Genomic DNA, 20722 nt, shown 5'->3' on the forward strand with positions numbered 1-20722 from the left:
TGGCCTTAATCTTAGCATCTGTGGGGTGGATGCCTGATGCATCAATTTTAAACCCCAAGAAATCCACAGCTGGCACCCCAAAACTGCATTTTTCCTTTTTCAGTTGCAACCCCACCTCCTTGAACTTGAGCAACACTGCACGGACACGCGCAACCAGTTCCTGTGGGTCTTTTCCAGCAATCAAAACGTCATCAAAAAATGGCAAGACCCCCGGCAGACCTCTTAACAGGCGTTCCATGAGCCCTTGAAAAATCCCTGGGGCCACACAAACTCCAAATTGTAATCTGTTAACTCTGAACGCCCCTTTATGTGTGACAATAGTCTGTGCTTCCGCTGATTGTGGGGTTACTGGCAGCTGTTGGTAGGCTTGTGCCAGGTCAATTTTGGCAAACACCTTGCCCCCAGCCAGTTTAGCCAACAGATGTGATACGACTGGAATGGGGTATGAGTTTCCCCTGAGTGCCTTATTGATAGTACATTTGTAATCTGCACAGATCCTGACTTCCCCATTTGCTTTAAGGGGCGTGACGATTGGAGTCTCCCACTTAGCAGAGTCCACGGGTGAGAGAACTCCCTGCTTGACCAATTTATCCAGCTCTGCTTCGATCTTGGGTTGCAGTGCAAATGGCACTCGCCTTGGTTTGAGTCGGATTGGGGCCACCCCAGGGTCCAACTCGAAGTCAACTGGGGGCCCTTTATAACAACCCAGTTTTCCATTAAAGAGACCAGCAAACTCTTTGCATAATGCCTCGCTCATCTCAGGGCAGGTTTGGATTGAATTAAGCCCTGATATACTCAGTCCCAGGGCGGGGAACCAGTCAGTGCCCAGGAGACTGGGGCGACTGCCCTTCGCAATCGCCAGTTTGAGTACAGCCTGTTTGTCCCGGAACTGAACTCTCACGGCACACATTCCCATAACATGGATGCGGCCCGCTGAGTATGACTGCAAGGTTGCCGGGAAGGGCTCCAGAGGGGGCAACTTACCCCTGGGGAAGAATGTCCTCGCGGTCTGGTCCGACACGATAGTGAATCCAGATCCGGAGTCCACCTCCATGTCGCACTGCTGACCCTCAATCTTCACCTTGACGTGTGCCTTGCCTTGCGCTGGGAACTGCACGACCCTCCCGTTGATCTCCGTTACATAGTGGCAGTCCTTTAGAAAATGGGTTGCTGTGGGCGGTCTGCGATGCTCCAGTCTAGGTGTTCCTGTCGCTCCCAACGCCGCCGATCTACAGACCCTGGCGATGTGACCTGTCTTCCCGCACGTCCGGCACATAGCATCCCGGAAACGACAACTCTTCCGCTCATGGTTTCCGCCACAACCTGGACACCTGCCTCGGTGATCTTTGTGCACTGTGCAGGCCTGACGCACTGACTCGACCCCACGGACTGGGCTCTGGCTCGGAGTAGCCTCTAGCTCGTCCATGGCATGCGCAACTTCTATCTGTGGCTTAGGGGCCTTGCGACTGGCATCAAGCTCCTCTCTTTCATAATTCTCCGTGGCGGTGGCCTCCTTCAAGGCTGAAGCAAGGGTAACCTCTTCTTTAGCCACGATGCGTCTTCTGGCTTTCTTGCTGCTCAGACCACCGATAAACCGATCCAGGAGAGTCTCTTCCAGATTTTGGAAGTCGCAGTGCTGAGCGAGCTTCCGCAGTTCAGCTAGAAATGCAGATACAGACTCCCCAGCACGCTGCTGCCTCTCATGAAACTCCATCCGCCGGGCCATCTTGGTCTCAGTAGGCGCCAAATGGCTTGTTAGGCAGGCAAGAATATCTTTGAGAGATGTCTCACTTAGCTTCGCTGGAGCAAGCAATGCCTTGGCCAGCTTGAAGGTCTCAGGCCCACAGTAGCTCAGGAATGTGGCCCTTCTTTTGCTGGCATCGGTGATCCCTTGAGCCACTGCGAAGAACTCGAAGCGTTCGACGTAGTCTTCCCACGTGTGGGGCTCTGATGGCTGGAAGGGCTCCAATACCCTTGGACTCTCCATTGTCCTGTGGCAGGGTCGTCTTCTCAGCTGGCCAGTGAGTCTTGTTCTTAGCTGCAATCCGGACTCTGAGGCAGGGCTGCGTTTAACCGCTCCTCAGCATTCCGGATCCCACCTTCGTCGCCAGTTGTTGTGACGTGGGGTTTGTGATTTCAGCTCTCTTGACATAATCTGCTGGAGACAGTTCTCTAGTAACACTTCTTTATTACAGCAAACAAGACTGAAGACTGAGGAGGGGAAAGCTACATTTATAGGGACAGGGGACTAGCTAGAAAGGATACATTTTGGAGGGAACAATATCAGGCAATCACAGTCCTGCCTTTTGGAGGAAACCAATAAGACAGAGGATCCAAATACAGCAGTTTAAATGAACCAATAGTAGCTGTACCCCCTGAAACCAAAAGGCAGTTACTTTACCCTAATGCAAATATAGACAATAATAATACAGATATAAAATCCTTTGACTCAATACACAACAGTACACTGGCATGAAGTACTTTCCTGCTGTTTTCATGGGGACGTAATGGAGAAACAGAAGCACATATGTGAAAGGATGAATGGGGGAGCATCAATCTCGTCCAGCGACATTCACTGTGTGTCACACCGTGACCACTGATGTGAATGAATGTTAGCACTAAATGCTACAGGTTTCCTAATGCAACAGGTATTGCAACACGAAAGGAACATTAGAAAATGGGACAGATGTGCTAGCATTATAATCAGGAGAACTAATGCAATATTCATCACATCTGAATTTAAGCATGGACTTATTTGTCCATTCCTCTTCCTGCCACCACTTTCTCAAAACCCACGTAAAACAACCTATAAATGCCTAAAGCAGATTTCCCATTGGCAGTTATGAAAGGAAGCACTTAACCCAGTGCCTTAGAAAATGACGATGATTAAAGTGATAACATTTTCAAAGGCTGCTTGTAACACATGGTGGATGGTGAACTGCAAACAGTATTTTCAACATAGTATGATTTTAAATATATTAAAATTAAGAAAATATTATGGTTTTCTTAGGCTACCTTGACAACGTGGGATCAATTAAAGAACCTGCTCTTATTTTCAACTGGTCAAGTTCAACTCTCAGCTTGTCTATTTCATCTGCCAATCTTTCCTGGAAATAATAATGATAATAATAATAAGTCAACAATGTTTTATAAAACTTACATTTATCAAAATTAATATCAGTGAACAACATTAAGCTTCTCGGCAACAAAGTACCAACTTACATTGTATCAGCCTAGCAAGGGGTTGTAAAAATATTATTTTCATTAAAACTAATATTTGTTAAATAAGTAATTTGTTGGACTCATTACTTATTGAATAGCATTACTTATTAAGGTTAAAGTTGCAATAAACCAACTAATCATTTTAAACAGCCCAACAAAACACGTCTATAGATATTTTTACAATATGAAAAATAAATTATTAACGGGAGAATTCTAGAAAAAAATTCCTTTGTTAGCTAGACAAACTAATCATTGGTGATTTTTAGTGATGCCAGACATAACAAATGGAAGACTATAAATACATTCCAAAGATTCCAGGTTTCACCAATTTTGCATTCCTTCTTTGCTGTTTTAAAGTTTATACAGTCAAACCTCAGCTCCTGAACTCCTCCGTTTTGGAACGTTTTGGCTCCCAAACAGTGGCGTAGCGTGAGTTGTCAGCACCCGGGGCAATGCAAGTAATTTGCACCCCCTAACCCATGGATTTGCGCCCCCTAACCCTACCCCCCAGATGTTGCGCCCGGTGCAGCTGGCCCCCCCCCTGCACCCACCACGCTACGCCACTGCTCCCAAATGCCGAAAACCTGGAAGCAAATGCTCTGGTTTTCAAACGCTTTTCAGAAGCCAAATGCCCAATGCAGCTTCCTGCTTGAGTGGAGGAAGCCTTGCAACCAAACGGAAGCCATGCCTCAATTGTTGAACATTTCAGAAGCCGAACGGGCTTCCGGAATGGATTAAGTTCAAGAATCGGGGTTTGACCGCGCAGAGTTCTTAAAAGAATAACTTTGCAACAAATACATAAATCCAGCTAACGTTAGTTGTCATTGAGGCACACTGAAAACCATCAGATTTGAATCAATTGTTTCTTACTTGTTCTTATGGGTCAGTCACAAATAACAGGATCGAGGACAAAGAACACTTCCCCTAATTTTTTTTAAAGGTCTAGTACAGCAGTTTGAGCTCAGTTTAGCATGATAAAACCACTAGCCCTCAATGAACAGGGGTGAACTGCATAAGCAAGAAACTATTCCTAAATTAATATAGTAACAACAACAACAACAGGAATCTAGACACTTCTCTATCGGGCGGGGGAAAATGCAGCTCGAATTTTCAACGAAAGCAGTCAAAGAAAAATGCACAGGATTTTATATACGAAATCATTTGGCTCGGATCCAGACTTAGGTTTGGAATAGTCCTTTTAAAAGAATTGATTTGAGTATTCTACTCTAAGTATGAATAGGTCCAGATCCAGCTCATGGAACTCCCTTAAGGAGCAGCTATCATGGCTGTGCTGCACTGACTGATGGAAATTGTTGTATGAAACATCTGGAGGGTACCATGTTGGGGAAAGAGGATCTACCTCTTCCTGTGAAACCTGCCCCCACTTGTTCTTGGTATCAGGAAGAATCATAGCATCCTTCTGCTGTGCCACTTATTCTGTACTTTTAGCTAAGAAAATGTAAAAAGGGGGGGGCAGCATGGTATGGTGGTTAGTGTGTCAGACTAGGGCTAGGAAGACTCCAGTTCAAATCCCCACTGAGGACAAGAAGAAAACGGAAGAATCTTGGGTCATCCACTCCCTCTTGGCCTATCCTAGCTCACTGGGTTGTTAGGAGGACAAAACATGGGGCAAGCATGTCTTGAGCTCTTCCGGGGTGGGGGGGGGGGGGAGGCAGGCTATAAATGCAGTAAATCAAAAACCAAATACATGAATAAATTCTGGAAACATATTTTTCAACTGCACAAAATACATCTAGGCAACAGCTATTTACATTCCATAAATGCTAAATATAACATCCCCCCCCCAAAGATCCAGTCTCTTCCTGACAACAAGTATAGACAAAATGTGGGGGAAAGCATAATTGGAAGGAAGCACACTGCTTCGGGTACCATTCTTTGGAACAGAATGTGGCCAACAAATTATTAAAATAAACAAATGAAGCAACAAGGAGCTCATGAGTCATAGTCAGAAGTCTAATCCCATCCATTCCTTCTGAAAATTCTCTTTTTAGGAGCAAATGGCAGCCAAATAAAAAAATGTATTTGTCTACAATTTCTTCCCTTCATGTTTGGTTCCGATATCAAGTATTAACACTTATTTTGCCCCTAGACTCAGGGCTCAGCCACAATTCTTTCCCATTCCACTCCTTCTATTTCTATTTAATCTGATACCTAGCAAAATTACTTTCTGCTTACTTAAATATGATTGGTTGAATTTATGTTATCTACTGGCTGTAGAATTAGAAAAATGGCATTTGTTATAAATGTTTGTAATGAATTTGACTGGTTCATTAAATCAATGGTACAGGGGTTAAGCTGTGTTGACTTGCAAAGGGCAATTTTGATGCTATTTTTAATATGACTGTCAGGATTGGGTAGATGTGGGGCCGAAAGCTCAGGACTCATGTCCTCAATAAGTTTCTGGCCATTGACCACCCAGAACTGAGCATTCTATGGAAACAGAGCAATCAAAATGCATCTCTAGAGTGGGGAAGGAGGTATTTACATAAGAATGTGGCAGTTTGGAGGAAAGTCTTTCATTCAACCAAATGGATCCAGCCCACATATTTTGTGGGGGCAATTCATGCCTGCACTAGGGTCCATAAATATTATCAGCAGGCCAATGAACACTACTTGAAGTGTACAGCCCAATTTGATGCATGCTCACTTGGAAGTAAGTTGCATTCAGTGGGGCTCACTCCCAGAGAAATGTGCCGAGGATTGCAGCCTACAGAGATGCAGGTTCTCTAGTGTATGGCTGAACGCTGATGCTGTGTGGCATGTAGCTCTCTCATATCTTCACTTGGATGTGTGAACAATAGCACTGTCCAGTTTAATTGCTCACACAATGAAACTTCTGCACCTTCTCCTTCCATTGCATCTCCTGCAATCTGATTTGGAGGGTTGAGGGAGCTCCATATCAGATATAGAGGGGGTGCAAGGGGCACACAAAGGGAGGCATGGGCAGGGATGAAGGAAGGTGCCGTGGTACCCGGGGCGGGCGTCACGATGTAGGACGCATGTGCAGCGTCGCTACGTATGACGCATGCACCGTACGAAGTGACGCCACACATGTGCTGTATAGTGGTTTGCCGCCGGCGCCACTCCAGCGCCGTATGTACGGTGCCAGGATCCCTTCGTTGCTGCTACAGCCGCGAACGGAGGATCCTCCATTTGCAGCTGCAGCCACGAGCAGAGAATCCTGCCACCGTCCATAAGGCACTGGAGCAGCTCCGGCGGCAAACCGCTATACAGCGCATGTGTGGCCTCACTACGTACAGCACCTGCATGTGACACTGTGCATGTGCTGTATAGCGGTTTGCTGCCGGCACCACTCTAGCACCGTACAACGGTGCTGGGATCCTCTGCTCGTGGCTGCAGCCATGAACGGAGGATCCGATTCCTCCATTCGCAGCTGTAGCAGAGAAGGAGGGATCCCGGCACCGGCTGCAAACCGCTATACTGTGCATGCGCAACGTCGCTACGTACAGCGAATGCATGTGACACTGCACATGCGCTGTACTTAGCAGTTTGCCGGTGGTGCTGGGATCCTCTTCTCGCAGCTGCAACCGCAAATGGAGGATCCTCCACATGTGGCTGCTGCGGCGCAATGGCTGCTCGTGCCACGACGAGCCACCACAGGGTGACTTCTTGTCAACCCTGCAGATATGGAACCCAAGGTGTACCGCCAACCCACCCCCCATTGCGACACAACTGGGCGTGGAAAAAGAGCTTCCCTTACACAAGTAGTTGTTCCTCTTGCAGTGTCTTAGTTGGATACAACCATAGGTTCTATTATCTTTAGGAACATTTTCAGGTTTTGAATTCCGAAGATTACTACTTCTTTTTTGGTAATCAGTTGCTTTTTAAAATAAAGGTAAATGCAGGTAGGAAAGGAAGAATACCTTATCATGTAATGATTCTTCCAAGTTCTTCCTAAAGCTTTCTGATTCTTGTATTAAAACATTCTAAGAAAGAGAAAAGATCAAAAGTAGAGAAATTACAGCAAAACAAAACACATTTCTGCAGAATCTGCATTTTTTCACGCTTCCGATTGTAATAACAAGTATTGACTATCCTTTTATGAATATGTTAAAAGTTCTACTATTAACACTGATAGCTATCAGACGGCATCAATTTTGGACTGACATTTTGCCATCAACATAGGATTAACATTTTAAACATTAAGCACATGGCCCAGTCTGTGTACTGCAAATACCCCTGAGCACATGAGTAGCTCCACTGAGTTTTGAAGAAAGCTGGAAGGAAGGAAAGTCAGTGAGGATTTCACATACAGGAAAGGAACAGGAAGATTTGATGGGCAAGGGATCATGCCCTAAGTATTTATTTGCTTTCCCCCCATAGTATCAAGAACAGAAAAAAGGAAACCAAAAGTACAAATCAAGGTAAGTATTGGACGATATTCAATTGGGTCATACACTCAGAGTGTATTGAGCTAGATGGGCCAATACTCTAAGCAAAAGGCAGCTTAGTACATTTCTTCTTAGGCTGATCCATTGATTCTGTTCTGAGCATGACTACCATTGGATATGAACCATTTGTTTTGCTCATTTTACCTTTTCTTCCAATGCTGCCATTCTTTCTTTTAAATGTAGCTGCAGGCGCTCATTAGATTCTGTCAAAAGTCTGTCCACAGTATCTGATAATCTCTTGTTGTGCTCTTCATTCATTTTTTCTCTTTGCCTTGCCTTCAATAAAGTATCAAGGAAACAAAATGGGCGGTTCCAAAGTTATCTAAAATGTTATCATTAGTGAAACACGAGTGGTGGATTATTGTAACTGAAATCACAGTAATGATACCCTGGTACGGTAAAGGTAAATACCTAAACCATTAGGTCCAGTCGCAGACGACTCTAGGGTTGCGGTGCTCATCTCGCGTTATTGGCCGAGGGAGCCAGCGTACAGCTTCCAGGTCATGTGACCAGCATGACTAAGCAGCTTCTGGCGAACCAGAGCAGCACACGGAAATGCCATTTACCTTCCTGCAGGAGTGGTACCTATTTATTTACTTGCACTTTGACGTGCTTTCAAACTGCTAGGTTGGCAGTAGCAGGGACCAAGCAATGGGAGCTCACCCCATTGCGGGGATTCGAACCGCCAACCTTCCAATCAGCAAGCCCTAGGCTCTGTGGTTTAGACCACAGTGCCACCTGTGTCACAGTACCCGTGGTACAGTAGCGCACAGCAAAAACAAATACTGCCAGAGGATAAAATTTATTAGCACTACTGCTGAAGCAAACATTCAATAGCTGATAATCGTTCCGTTCATATTCATCAAGTCAAAAAATAAATAAATATAAGCAATTCAGGGGAAATTCTGATTCTTCTCTTCCAGTTGAGCTTCTAGATACGAGACTCGTTTTTTAGGTAAAAGGGGGACTATGTGAAACAGTGTGATGCATTTAACTTAGACGAGTCAAACTGTAAATGAAATGATCAACAATACACATACTCTTTGAAGCTCCTGGTTCTTCTCCTCCAGTTGGGCCTCCAAGTGTCTCATGCGCTCTTCAATGTTGCCATGCCTTTCTTCTGCCTATATAAAAATAAATAAACATACTTCTTTGAAACTTAAAGAGCTTTCTGAGCCAAAATCTCAATTTGTTTTAAAGAAAATGTAAAGCAAGCTACTACTAACTGCAAACTTAGTTTTCAAAAATAAATGTTATTCAAACAGGCAGCTGAACAGCATTGCTTGAAATGTGTCAGCTACAAAGGCCTGTTACATCCAAGCATCCAGCAAAACATTGGAGTTATTTATGAGCAATGAAATCAGCCAAATGTAACATGCAGACTGTGCATGGTTTGAACACAAACCTGCCATCATAAAATTGTAAGCTCTTTAAGCACTGAACCGCACAATGGTTGATTATCAATAAAAGAAATACATAAATTTTTAAAAAAGAGTTCTTAAAAATAAGAAAACAAAATTAGATGGATTCTATTTAGCAATAGAAAGTAAAGTCCAGTAGGACTACCTTCCTACGTATGGAGATCATTTCTTGCAGTTTAGCTTCCATAACATATTGATAATCATCAGATGAGGTAGAAGAGGTTGGATCAGACTAACAAGTCAAGGAAAAGGAGAGGGACAAAATTGAAAAATCAGAACTAAAGACACCAACACTGAACAGAACACAGCACAGAATGCTCAAAAGAAAAGTGTGATTGCAAATTTAATACTTTAACTGACAGAATTTTATGTAGAATAAACCACACTTACAATAGGGTGACATGAGGCAGTTGATGCGGATGAACTAAAAACAATGGGATGCTAAAAAAGCTAACAACCTAGGTATGGAAATTTCAGGTTAGTGATGGCTGGCTGGTGAGAATTACTCTTCCTCTATAGAGGGATCTCAAAGCAATTATGGCAAATATAAAGCCTGATTGGAATTTGGATAAACTTAAGACCAGAACACAACTTTGAGGAGCCAATGCCAGATTTTTTTTTTTTTTTTAAATAGACCATCCTACAATTTTATCATAACAAAAACAATGTATATTATGTTACAGAATATACTAAACCAAATGGGTTAGTCATCTCTAGAATAATGTTATGGTAGGTTGCCTAAAAGATATGAAAGCATATAACTAAAGGAAATATCATAACTTTCCCCGGCTTACTATGAAAGGGTTACTGAGTCTGTGGTGAATGCAAAGCAGGTGTCTGGTTGTTCCACAAGCTGCTCACATTATGTCTGGCTATGCCACTCTTTAGTTTAGTGAACAACGATCTGGGCAAATGCTCAGTTAGGTAATGTGTCACAATGGATCCTATGTTTACTGCATGTCCCATTAACACACACCATGGACTTCTAAAAAAAGTCAATGTGAATTACTCCTTATTTAACCCAGAATGAATAATGGGTTGTATCCCTGTTAGCCATACTCAGAGTAGACCCACTGAAATAAATGAACATTACTGACTTAGGCCTACTGATTTTAATGGGCCTATTCTGAGTATGACCAATTCTGGATTTTGGACTAGTTAACCCCTTTCAGCCTAAATTAAAGTTCATTGCAAACATTTTAGGGTACAACCTGCAACCCCACCCAGCCATATGCAGCCCACCTGGACTAGGGTCTGCCAGGTCTTTGACAATCCCCCTGCTTTTGTTTTGCAGTCCCAGGCAGGCCGCAAAAGCAGAAGGATTATCAGAGTACCCTGGGCAGATGACCATACGTAGCTGATGGGCTGCATTTGGCTTGGCGACTCACAAGACCAAAGTCAAAATTAAGAGAAGACACTCCTTATAATGTGTCAGTATATGCTACAAGATAAAAAGAGCACTCAGATCAACATGAATATTTAATATTAATAAAAAAAGTCTCATCCAACAATTCAACACCTTTCCAAGCATAAAATGAAGCTGATAATTTGTTTGACAGTGGACTTTTTTCTTACCTGTAAATTGGCTGAGAGGTGTGCTTAAAGAAAGACCTCCCATCTATTCAGTTAAAACATTAGAGCTCTACAAGCCCACAGTTGTCTCATTCAGATGTAATGCTAAACCATGGTTTAACATAGAATGCAGCTTGGTCCCCCTTCCCTATTCCTCCTTCCAAGGAAGACTACAGACATCACCTGCATTACAATTTACTGCAAGATAGCAGTAAGTTTAGTCTGAACTCAAAGTTGTGATTAATCTTATCAATGGTTTATTGAAACAAGCCAGAAATTGGGCTGTCTTAGTAAACCACTCTCAAAGTTAAGCATAGTTTGTTTGGGACTGGATATAATGCTAAACAGTGGTTAGTTAAAAACAGAAGCAACAGCTTCTTTTCGCCTCTTTGTAGCTGGAAGAGGAGAACAGGTGGGCTGAGGGGAAATCACACGAACCAAAGGCTCACCAAGGCTTGATCATGTAAGGTCAATAGGTGCAACTTTTTCCCCCTCAAGGAGAAATGGTTTAAGTAAGAGCAAAGAAAAATACCCCCTGAAGCTTATAGAAGACATTTACTTTAAGGATGAAGAAAAGGTGAGGCTCAACATTTCTTTGTCCTTAGCAAAGGCATATAGGCCCTTATTGACTGCAACGCTGAAAACCTACAGACAAAAGCAATAGACACAAGAAACTGCATCTAAAAGATTTTGATTACCAAAATTGCAGCTAAGGTAGACATAGTGGTATAGCATTAAAACTGCTAGCACATTTGCAAAGGCTAAGCCAGGTCTGGTCTGGTTTCAGATTGGATGGGAGACTGCATGTTGAGGTAACTGCATTGCAGAGACATGGACTAGGTGATCACTAGGGTCCTTTCTAACACTATAGTCCTGTGATTTTGCATTTTGAGGTAAAATCCAATAAGAAGTGAACCATTTCAGTTCTTGATTTACATCAATCTGCACTCTGTGATTTTCTGGATCATGGGTAGGAGTGGCACTTTATATTGATTGGTTGAAACTTAATACTTGATTACTTTAAAATGAAGCCTCCACCCTGCACAGCTGGAAGCCTACTGGTCACCTGAGCCAGCCTGCTAACTTTATTTCCACTAGGGACATTAGGTGAAAGGCAAATAAATCTTCTTCCACCTTGGCTATGGGCCTTGATGGCATCCTGTTGGAGCATGAAAGATCTCATGTATCTCTGCGGAGTCCTGACCATTCATTTCTTGTCAGGAGACCATCATTCCTAGACTGCCTAGTACATAAGAATTATTCCTGGCCAACCCTGGTCAGCATCCTTGCTATCATTGTTATTCTTATGTTATGGATACAGCATTTCTAGTCTTTGGATGGGAGGAAAAGACCTCTTAGTCAGGTTGACAATGAAGTGCTGTTTTCTGATTTAGGCAAGGCACAACTGAACATCATTCTTTTCTTCATTCCTGGGTAAAAGTCAACAAAGGTATCATTTGGGTAGGTTTCAAAAATAGAATAATCATATTTTGTAGGCCAAAGTGTGACACTAAGGCCACATCAAGAATATCCACAGGGTTGGCTGCTTGAAAACACGCAATACTGAGTGTGAATTAACAATGCAAAAATGCTTCCTGGGGTTGAGGCTACAGCTGGATAGGATGAAATACACTTCTGAAATGCTTATAGATGTTATCACTTCAGGATGAAAACTTTGCTCTCATCTGTTTTTAATGCAATGACTGAACTTCTCTGGGGTGAAAATGTCTAGATTGTCTTGCTTCTTTGGAGTCCCATTTAATTGGTCTTTGAATGCCTTTAGGGCACTTTGTGTAAGTCCAGCAGATATCTGGCGCTATCTTCTAGTGTCTAGACAGAGATCTCATTTTTGGAGTTGCACAAAAACTATTCTTAGAGTAACAACAATTTCAGTTTCCTTTGTTGATTGAGTTGATGTTATTTTGATACAAAGTGCTGAAAATATTCTCATTTTGAAATTGAGGATTACACTGAGTACTAGGGCTCCTCCAGATAGCCTATTTATTCAGGATTCATCCTGATTTGTTGCAAAAAGTTTGTGGTGGTTAGACTATGTCCAGTCTTTATTGAACATTCATTCTGATTTGTTTATGGGGTGGTTATATGACAAAGAGCATTCATTCTGCATTTGCTGGTGTTTACATATCTTCCCATTAATAATTTGCTTATCCCACAATTTTTAATAAATCTCCTGATCATTTTCCAAAAACTCAGTTTCTGTGTTGTCTCCTTCTCTCTCAGAGTGGCGAAGTTTAACAGCCTCCCCAGGACATGAAGAAGACTGCAGATCATCCAAGTGTCCCTATTTTCCACGGACGTCACTAATTTGGAGAAGCTGTCCAATTTTCTGATTTGATCCCAGAATGTCCCACTTTCCCTTAGAATGTCCGTATTTTCATTGGAGAAATGTTGGATGGTATGGAGTTATCAGACCCCCCAAGCCGTTTGAAGGCAATCCTGTATAGGAAAGGTTTTTTAATAATGTTTTATTATGTTTTTATATATGTTGGAAGCTGTCCAGAGTGGCTGGGGCAACCGAGTAAGATGTGTGGAGTATAAATAGTAAAATTATCATTATGGAATGGGACGTCCCTATTTTTATCAGAGAAATGTTTGCGGGTATGAGACTGAAATCTGTTATCCACTATACATGCATATAGATCAGAAGCTAGGCCTCATGACTGGCTTTTGCTTTGCTTTAGGGAGAACTGCTTGCTTGAAAAAGGAGGTACATCATCTGTAAATTGACATTCCTCTTCAGTGTGACTGCATTAATACTATGAAATTGATAGTATGAAGGAGCAACCAAACTGCTGGTATTGAGATAAAAACAAAGTAGGCAGGCAGGAGGAAGGAGGTGCCAGTCTGGCAAGCTGCATAACTCATCACTTTGTATCCTAGCAATTTCACTCTGATTGTAGCAAAAAAAGGAGGAAACACTATCCTAGACATGATGATTGCCTCCCTCTGGAACCTTGGAAGAACTCTTGCGGAGTTTTGCCTTGCAGCAATTTCAACGTGGAAGTTTTTGAGCTGTTTACAAGAAAACATAAAATCCCTTGACGAAGTGGGTAGAAACATGTTGGCACTAATAAAAAGCGTATTTCACTTCAGCATCTTTGATACTTTCTTTTGGTCTTTTCCATTGGATGCTTCCTTGTTTTTGTTTTGCTGCACTTTTGCTTCTTCGTTCAGGAACTCCCTTTCCCTGGAACTCACTGAGAAACTGGTCGCAAGCAACTTAAATATACTAAGAATGAATTGGCTCCAGACTTAATCATGCTTAGACAGTCTCATTAAAACCAGTGCACTTAAGGTGTGCTTCAAGCTGCTTCAAGCATGACTAAGTCAAGATCCAATCCAATATATATTTAAATTTAGGGGTGCAGAATAGGTTTACTTTAGTTGAATTAGTTCATTAATTTATAATATATTTATTATTATTTGAAACACAATGTTATGAACAACACAAGCCTACTATAGAGTAGTTATAAGACGAGAAAATTCATAACATGGCTATAGTTTTACCAGATTACCAATACTTCCTAGTACAGGAGGTTCTTATGTGAACTCCCACCCAATATTCAAGGACTCCTCCATTGACTTCAGTATCAGTGGCAAAACTGCATACACATCTCTTCTGTATCCACATCAAGGCGGCCCCCAAAACTGTAATCAGTGGGTAAGTGTGATCACCTAAGAACTGTTGATCGCACCAGAGGGAAAAACAAGATTTCAGATTTCATGTGTGTTAGACCAGTTTAAATTGATGTCAGTTTTCTTCTTGCTATGTAACATTTGAAATCTTATACAAATTGATCAACAGAAAATAATGTGTCAGAAGTAAAAAATCTGGTTTTCTGAGCCCAATACATGAAGCATCTTTTTAGTAGAGTGAATTGTGGGGAGGGTTCCAGTAAAGTCTGTTCTCGCTTTTATCCACTGTTTTTATGGAAGAAGTCAGTTATGTTGATGAGCTTGCTTAAACGTAAAACATAATAACAGTAATACACTAGGACCCTTGATTTCCCCCTGATTCTGCCCTCTCTGCTGGCTTCAATGAAGCTGGCAACTGAGTTGGCCAGAAAACTATTTGGGGAGAAGTTAGCAGTGGGTTAAGGGCCTTGACTCAGTTGGGATGTAGAGTGCAACTTGCCTTTGACTCCCTCCCCCCACACTAGGCAGTGCAAACAAGGTCCCTGATTGGCATTGCTGAGATCAAGTAGGCTCTTGCTTGGCATTCAAAAGAGGAGGTCACTAGTGCCATCAATGGCTACAGATGTATTGTTGGCTATGTTTGGCTGCATTGCTTGTGATCTTGTTGTCCAAATAGTAGTTTTGCCCTCAATTAAGTAACATATACATTCTGTCTCACTCAGTTCCTGATATAAATTGCACAACACAATCTAGATGGAACACACAGATCATATATATCTAGTTAGCAGGGAGAGAACTGAAAAGACACAGAAGGGCTGGGATTCCTATGAACAAGCAATTTTTTCCCATTTCTTCTCATCAATACAGAAATGATCATTCAAACAGGCTAGAAATCTATGCAACTTATAATCACAGAGTGGTTACTATACTGTTTGGGTTTTTTTGTCTTCCCTCCACCCACCCAATGGATGAACATGGCAACCTTCCTTTTCTAATGTCACTTACAGTAGCTCTTATATTCGCTGACTACAGGACACATAAACACTTCAGTCTATGGCAGCATTGTGCGTGCTCCATTTTGGAGCTGCTGTGCATGGAGATTTCTCCATTTGTTCCATGGAGGGAGTGGGAGGAAAACACATCTAATAATTTTCTTCCCACATGCTGAGCTCTACAGAAAAGACTTTAAAAAACCCCCAAAACCAACCTGTGTGCATTGGAGGGCCCATTCACAACATCACTTTGTTAGCTTGGTGTGACTTTTTCTGAACACTACAAGGAAGCTTAATGAAGGAAGAAGATATTCACCCATGAAACTACTTTAAAAAGGTAAAGGTACCCCCTGACCGTTAGGTCCAGTCACGGACAACTCTTGGGTTACGGTGCTCACCTCGCTCTATAGGCCGAGGGAGCTGGCGTTTGTCCGCAGACAGCTTCCGGGTCATGTGGCCAGCATGACAAAGCCACTTCTGGCAAACCAGAGCAGCACATGGAAACACCGTTTACCTTCCTGCCAGAGCGGTACCTATTTATCTACTAGCACTTGACGCGCTTTCAAACTGCTAGGTGGGCAGGAGCTGGGACCGAACAATGGGAGCTCACTCCATCGCAGGGATTCAAACCGCCAACCCTCCGATCGGCAAGCCCTAGGCTCTGTGCACATCCAAAAAGCATTAGAACAGATACCCACAGGAATGAGCCATTGTCTTTTGGTTTGTTTTTTAAAAGAAACATGAGAAGCATTAAAAAAATCCCTCCAATTTTTGGTGACTTTTCTGAGTTACTGATGAAAAATCTCTCTCTCTCTTATATGCCATCAAAGATTTTATTACTGTGTTCCAGAACACATTTGTAAATGCATTTGCACCCTATTCAGATATTGAGTGCCAATCAGTTCAGTGAGGAATAGACTTCCAACAAAGTGTGCATAGAAATGGAGCCTAAGTCCACAGGGGTGGGGAGGCAAGACAAGAGTGGTTTTAGGCATTATAAAGAAGAGCCAGCAGAATATATGTGACTGACATGTGCCTTTTCTTTTTGAACTTGTGTATCATCCAAACTGGCAACTTGTATATCTGCATGAAACTTGCGTGATGCTGCTTTCTATAGGAACATTCCACTGGGTATTTCTCCTATCCATCTTATGCTCTCATGCAACCCTGATTCATTTTCGCCTGGAAAATAAAGTGTCTATTTTCTTTTGGTCTGTTTCAATGAAAGTGATCACTGTTGTTTCTTTGAATTAATGTGATGTGGAAAATCATGGAAAAAATTCAATGGCAAATAAAGTTCATGATTTTTAGCTGAATTGGATTAATCATAACTCTTTTATAATACAAAGTATTATAAAATAAACTCCTTTGGGATTTTGGGAGAAATGGACTCAAGCCATACAAGAAATACGAAGCAATACCTCTGCCATTAAATTAAGCTAAAGCAAATAACGTCGTATGTGTAATTAGTATTTATTTACGGTGCCAATAAGTAGAATCATCTTGTCCACTCCAAAACAGGGTTTTATTGCTGCTGATGGTGCTGAAGGAAGGGAAAAGGGATGAAAATCAACGTTAAAGGAAAACGTGTTTCTGAAATTCACCTGCTCTCAAGTGTACAATACCTTAGTCAGGGCTGCGATTCTCTGAGCCAGTTCAGCTTCCACTTCAGGCAAGGTTTCAGCTTTCCGCATTGTTTGTTGCAGCTTTTGCTCAGCTAGTTCAAGCCGTTCCTGCAGCTGTCTATTTTTGTCTTCCATCTGAAACCCAGAAATGAGACGATTAAATAAATAAATAAAAGGCTGAATCAGGAAATTGCTGCCGTTCTCAGGGGATTGGACTTCCAATGGTTCATCCTGGTTGGCTCTCGAAGAGCAAATCTTCCTCAATTTCTCAAACCCAACCGATGAAGCATGTAATGATTTATATAGAGATGTACTGAAGAAGTGTTAATATAGAGAGATGTACCGAAAAAGCATTAATATGAATGAACACTACAACAAACTGGAAAGTTAATAAAACATATAAATAGGAGCAATCAGTAGCTTCTCCCTTGCTCTCATGAACCAAGACATATCACCTTCAAGTGGTTTCTTACTCTTATGAGCAAGAAACTTCCTATGGCAAGTTCAAAACTTTCTTTTTTTAGCACGCTCTTAGTTTACCACTGTAATGTTTCCAAGGGGATGCTCGAGAGTAAGCAAGCAAATATTTCCCCGCTTGGCTGCAAAGCCTTGCTTTTGCTGCCAAACTAAACCTTATCTGTCTGGAGCCCCACTCTCCCCTGGCTGACTCAATCGCTGGCAGAATCCGTGAGTGAGCGGTTCTTAAACTTTCCCCAGCAAAGCAACTCCTTGACGCCAATTCTGCGCCTCCCCTCTCTGCATGAATGCTTTCTGCGCAAGGAGGGCGTGGGTTGCGGAGGACCCGTCTCCTCCCCGCTTCTCCCAGGCACGGAGTCCTGGGACCGCCTCACCACTTCCGACTCCTGCAGCTCCTCTCCACTGGAGGTGTGTTTACTCTCCTCAGTTGATGAGGAACTACTCCCCATGATCCTTGGGGGTTCTCTATAATCCATTTGGCTTTTCCTCTCTCCCTCCTGAACCAATGGCAGTTCCCTGACAACCACTATTTTAGGCTGTTTTATATTAGCAAACATAGCTTGCATGCTGCAGCCACAGATACTTTCCTGGTTGGCCCTGCACATCATTCACCCTCCCCCAAAATCTACTGATGTTCAAAGTTTATGATCCAGCCTGCATAGTTCATGTGTAGCTCAGCTTGCTGCTATAAACCTGCCATACTTTCCCTTTCTATCTTACCTTGATTTTCCTTCATCTCACCCAATCTGGATTCACTCCCAGAATCTTGCCATCCTGACTTGATAAGAGCCAGGTTTGACAATCAGATATGTTCTAGCCTTGTCTTGAACATCTTAGCTCTGGAAAAAATAGATCCGGGCCCAAATCTTATCTATCTTTGACTCCTCTTGCTGGAAAGAAAAGTCCTCATTCCCTTTTGATCCACATCTACCAATATTTGGATGGCAGAGTAAGATCATAGCAAGCACACACATTTGCCTTTCTTTTCAGCTAAATGATGAGCGGACACTTATGAAGAGTCTCTTAGCAGTGATCCCAGATACTGAACCTGACGCAGGAGAGCTTCCTTGTTTGCCAGCTCATTTTCCAGCTTATCATTCATGTCATGTATGGAGGTGGATTCCCTCTGAGCACTTAGGTAACGCTTTTCAAGGGTAGTGATCCTTTCTTCCATGTCTTCCTTCTGAGCCATTGCCTTAAAAGAACAAACAATACATCAAAAGACTACAATTCACAATTGTTGCCAATATTCATGTAGCTAGCAGGAGGTCATTAGATGGCTTATAATCTAAACTCAACTTTGAGATGTACCAGCTTCAAAAGGAATGAATGAATGTACAGATGAATGAAAACAAATGGAGGTGGAATAATTTTTTACCTCCCTAATGTCCCTCTGATATTTGCTGTTCAGTTCTTCAGTTTTAATGAGGTCTTTCCTAGCTGTCTCTGCATCTTGCTCTACCTCCCCGACTCTGGAAGACAATCCAGCCAAGCGGTCCTTCATCTGTGCCATTTCATAATTTTGCTTTTCAAGAAGTTCCTGCAGTTCCACCAATTGGCTGGTCTCATCATTTGAGTCTATGGAGCCATTTGACAGACGCTATTAAGAAACAAACAAACCATAGACCACTCACATTAGCCTACTTTCACCAACTTAGTGAAAAAATGGAGTGTATGAAATCAACAGGAATATACTGTTGGCACTTTTCCATGTGATTCAGATTTCTACGGTGGTTAAGTCTTCAAAATAGATTGCTACTGCTTATCAGAAAAAGAATGAATGAAATCTTTATTGCTAAAAGCTATAAGCCATCACAATTCAACACAAGTTGGGAAATGGTCACATGGGATACAAATAATTGCATGGGATACAAATAATTGAATCAAAACTGAACAACAACAACAGGAAAACAGACTTACCAAAATGCAAAATCACATCTGCATAAGTTAAGAACTTCACTTCTCACACTCCCCATTATAATACTTGTCTTGGTACCTAGTTCTCAACTTACTTGCAGACAAAGCAAATTTTGCAACTAGTGCAGTAATAAATACATTATTGCCAGGTAGCAAAATAGAGATTTGCTCAAGGGGAGGTCAGCTGGAAAATGAACAAAGGATGTAATCGAGGAATTTTTGTCTAGGGGATGTATATAAAGGGCATCGGAACAAATAGTGTTGAATGTCCTCCACGTCTCCCGACTCACAGATGCAGAGTCTTTGGTACACAGGGGTGCTATTAAATCTTCCCGTTAGATAGGCGGAGGGCATACACTGAAAACGCAAAGCTGTGAATGCTTTATCAGAAAGAGAGACCAGGTGCCTAAAACGGCAGCACTCCAAACCTAATTTAAATAAAGGAAAACTCTCACACAACTATGTTCAAATGTCTATCCTCAGCGACTTTTCCCATGTCTGAACACAGCTCCTTACAGTATTTTCTCATGGTGTCTTGTTGCAACAACAACAAAAGCATCACAGGCAATAGTGGAGGGCAAATACACACCTGGCAAGTGAGCTGTTCACATATTCCTCCCCCAACATTTTAGTGGGGGAAAAGCATGGCGTTATCTTGCTTTCTGTAGCAGTCATCACTTGTGTTCTGGATCGTGTGTAACTACAAGAGGGCATAGTTGCTGATATGCTCCAAATACGAGTAATTGCACAGATAGCATCCCGTCTGTGTTATAAATCTTGCTCAGTTTATATGACCCCCAGAATGACAGAACACACAGACCTGTGAAAGATCTAGTCTCTTTTATTCTCTCACCTCTGGTAAGTCTACATTTGAAAGCTTATATTTGCTGTATAGCTCCCAGGTATTGTAACGGTTGAGTGATGCTGCAGAAAATAATAGTATGTGCCTTGCTTTTTCTTTGCAGTTATTTTTCTATTCAACTTACTATTTGCCTTAACCCAATTAAAAAATATAGATGTCTGCACATGCATTAAAATATCATATTAATTTAATTTCTTTACAGCTGCTGATAAAACTGATAGACTTACATTCATGTTAGCTGTAATAGATTTTTTTTCTGAGATTCATTAGGTTAGAAACACACAAGCACTGGAATTATATTATGTGAAGCACAGAACCGAACTAAGCTGTATTTGCAAATTAATATAATAAATCCCCACCTACCACCACACGAATATTGTTGTGTAATGATAATAGCTAAAGCTGAAAATTCTATCATTCGGTTTTGGAGCTGGTTCATACGGTATATCCATCAGCTCATTTTCACAAATAACTGCTTTCATGAATGATCCATTTGTGTGGTAAAGATACTGAGGAACACATAGCTGCAGCTTCTTTGAGCAGT

At 42.1% G+C, this 20722-nt stretch overlaps 1 protein-coding gene across 12 annotated transcripts in view; it reads right to left on the reverse strand.

Moving 5' to 3' along the window:
* PPFIA2 (PTPRF interacting protein alpha 2) overlaps positions 1–20722 on the reverse strand; it is a 272209-nt gene that overhangs the window by 50146 nt on the left and 201341 nt on the right. For 8 of the 12 annotated variants that reach the window (XM_083400930.1, XM_083400929.1, XM_083400925.1 and 5 more), the window contains 8 exons: positions 18778–18999; positions 18448–18594; positions 16923–17057; positions 9222–9308; positions 8696–8779; positions 7800–7931; positions 7128–7190; positions 3016–3107 (listed from right to left, as the gene is read on the reverse strand). In XM_083400930.1, the coding sequence (XP_083257056.1) occupies positions 3016–3107; positions 7128–7190; positions 7800–7931; positions 8696–8779; positions 9222–9308; positions 16923–17057; positions 18448–18594; positions 18778–18999 (962 nt within the window). Of the gene's footprint in view, positions 1–3015; positions 3108–7127; positions 7191–7799; positions 7932–8695; positions 8780–9221; positions 9309–16778; positions 16841–16922; positions 17058–18447; positions 18595–18777; positions 19000–20722 lie in introns of those variants that run through there. The other 4 variants (XM_083400933.1, XM_083400932.1, XM_083400931.1 and 1 more) reach the window with 2 other exon arrangements.

Source organism: Podarcis tiliguerta (assembly GCF_965153285.1).
Source record: "Podarcis tiliguerta genome assembly, chromosome: 10".
Lineage (NCBI taxonomy): Eukaryota > Metazoa > Chordata > Lepidosauria > Squamata > Lacertidae > Podarcis > Podarcis tiliguerta.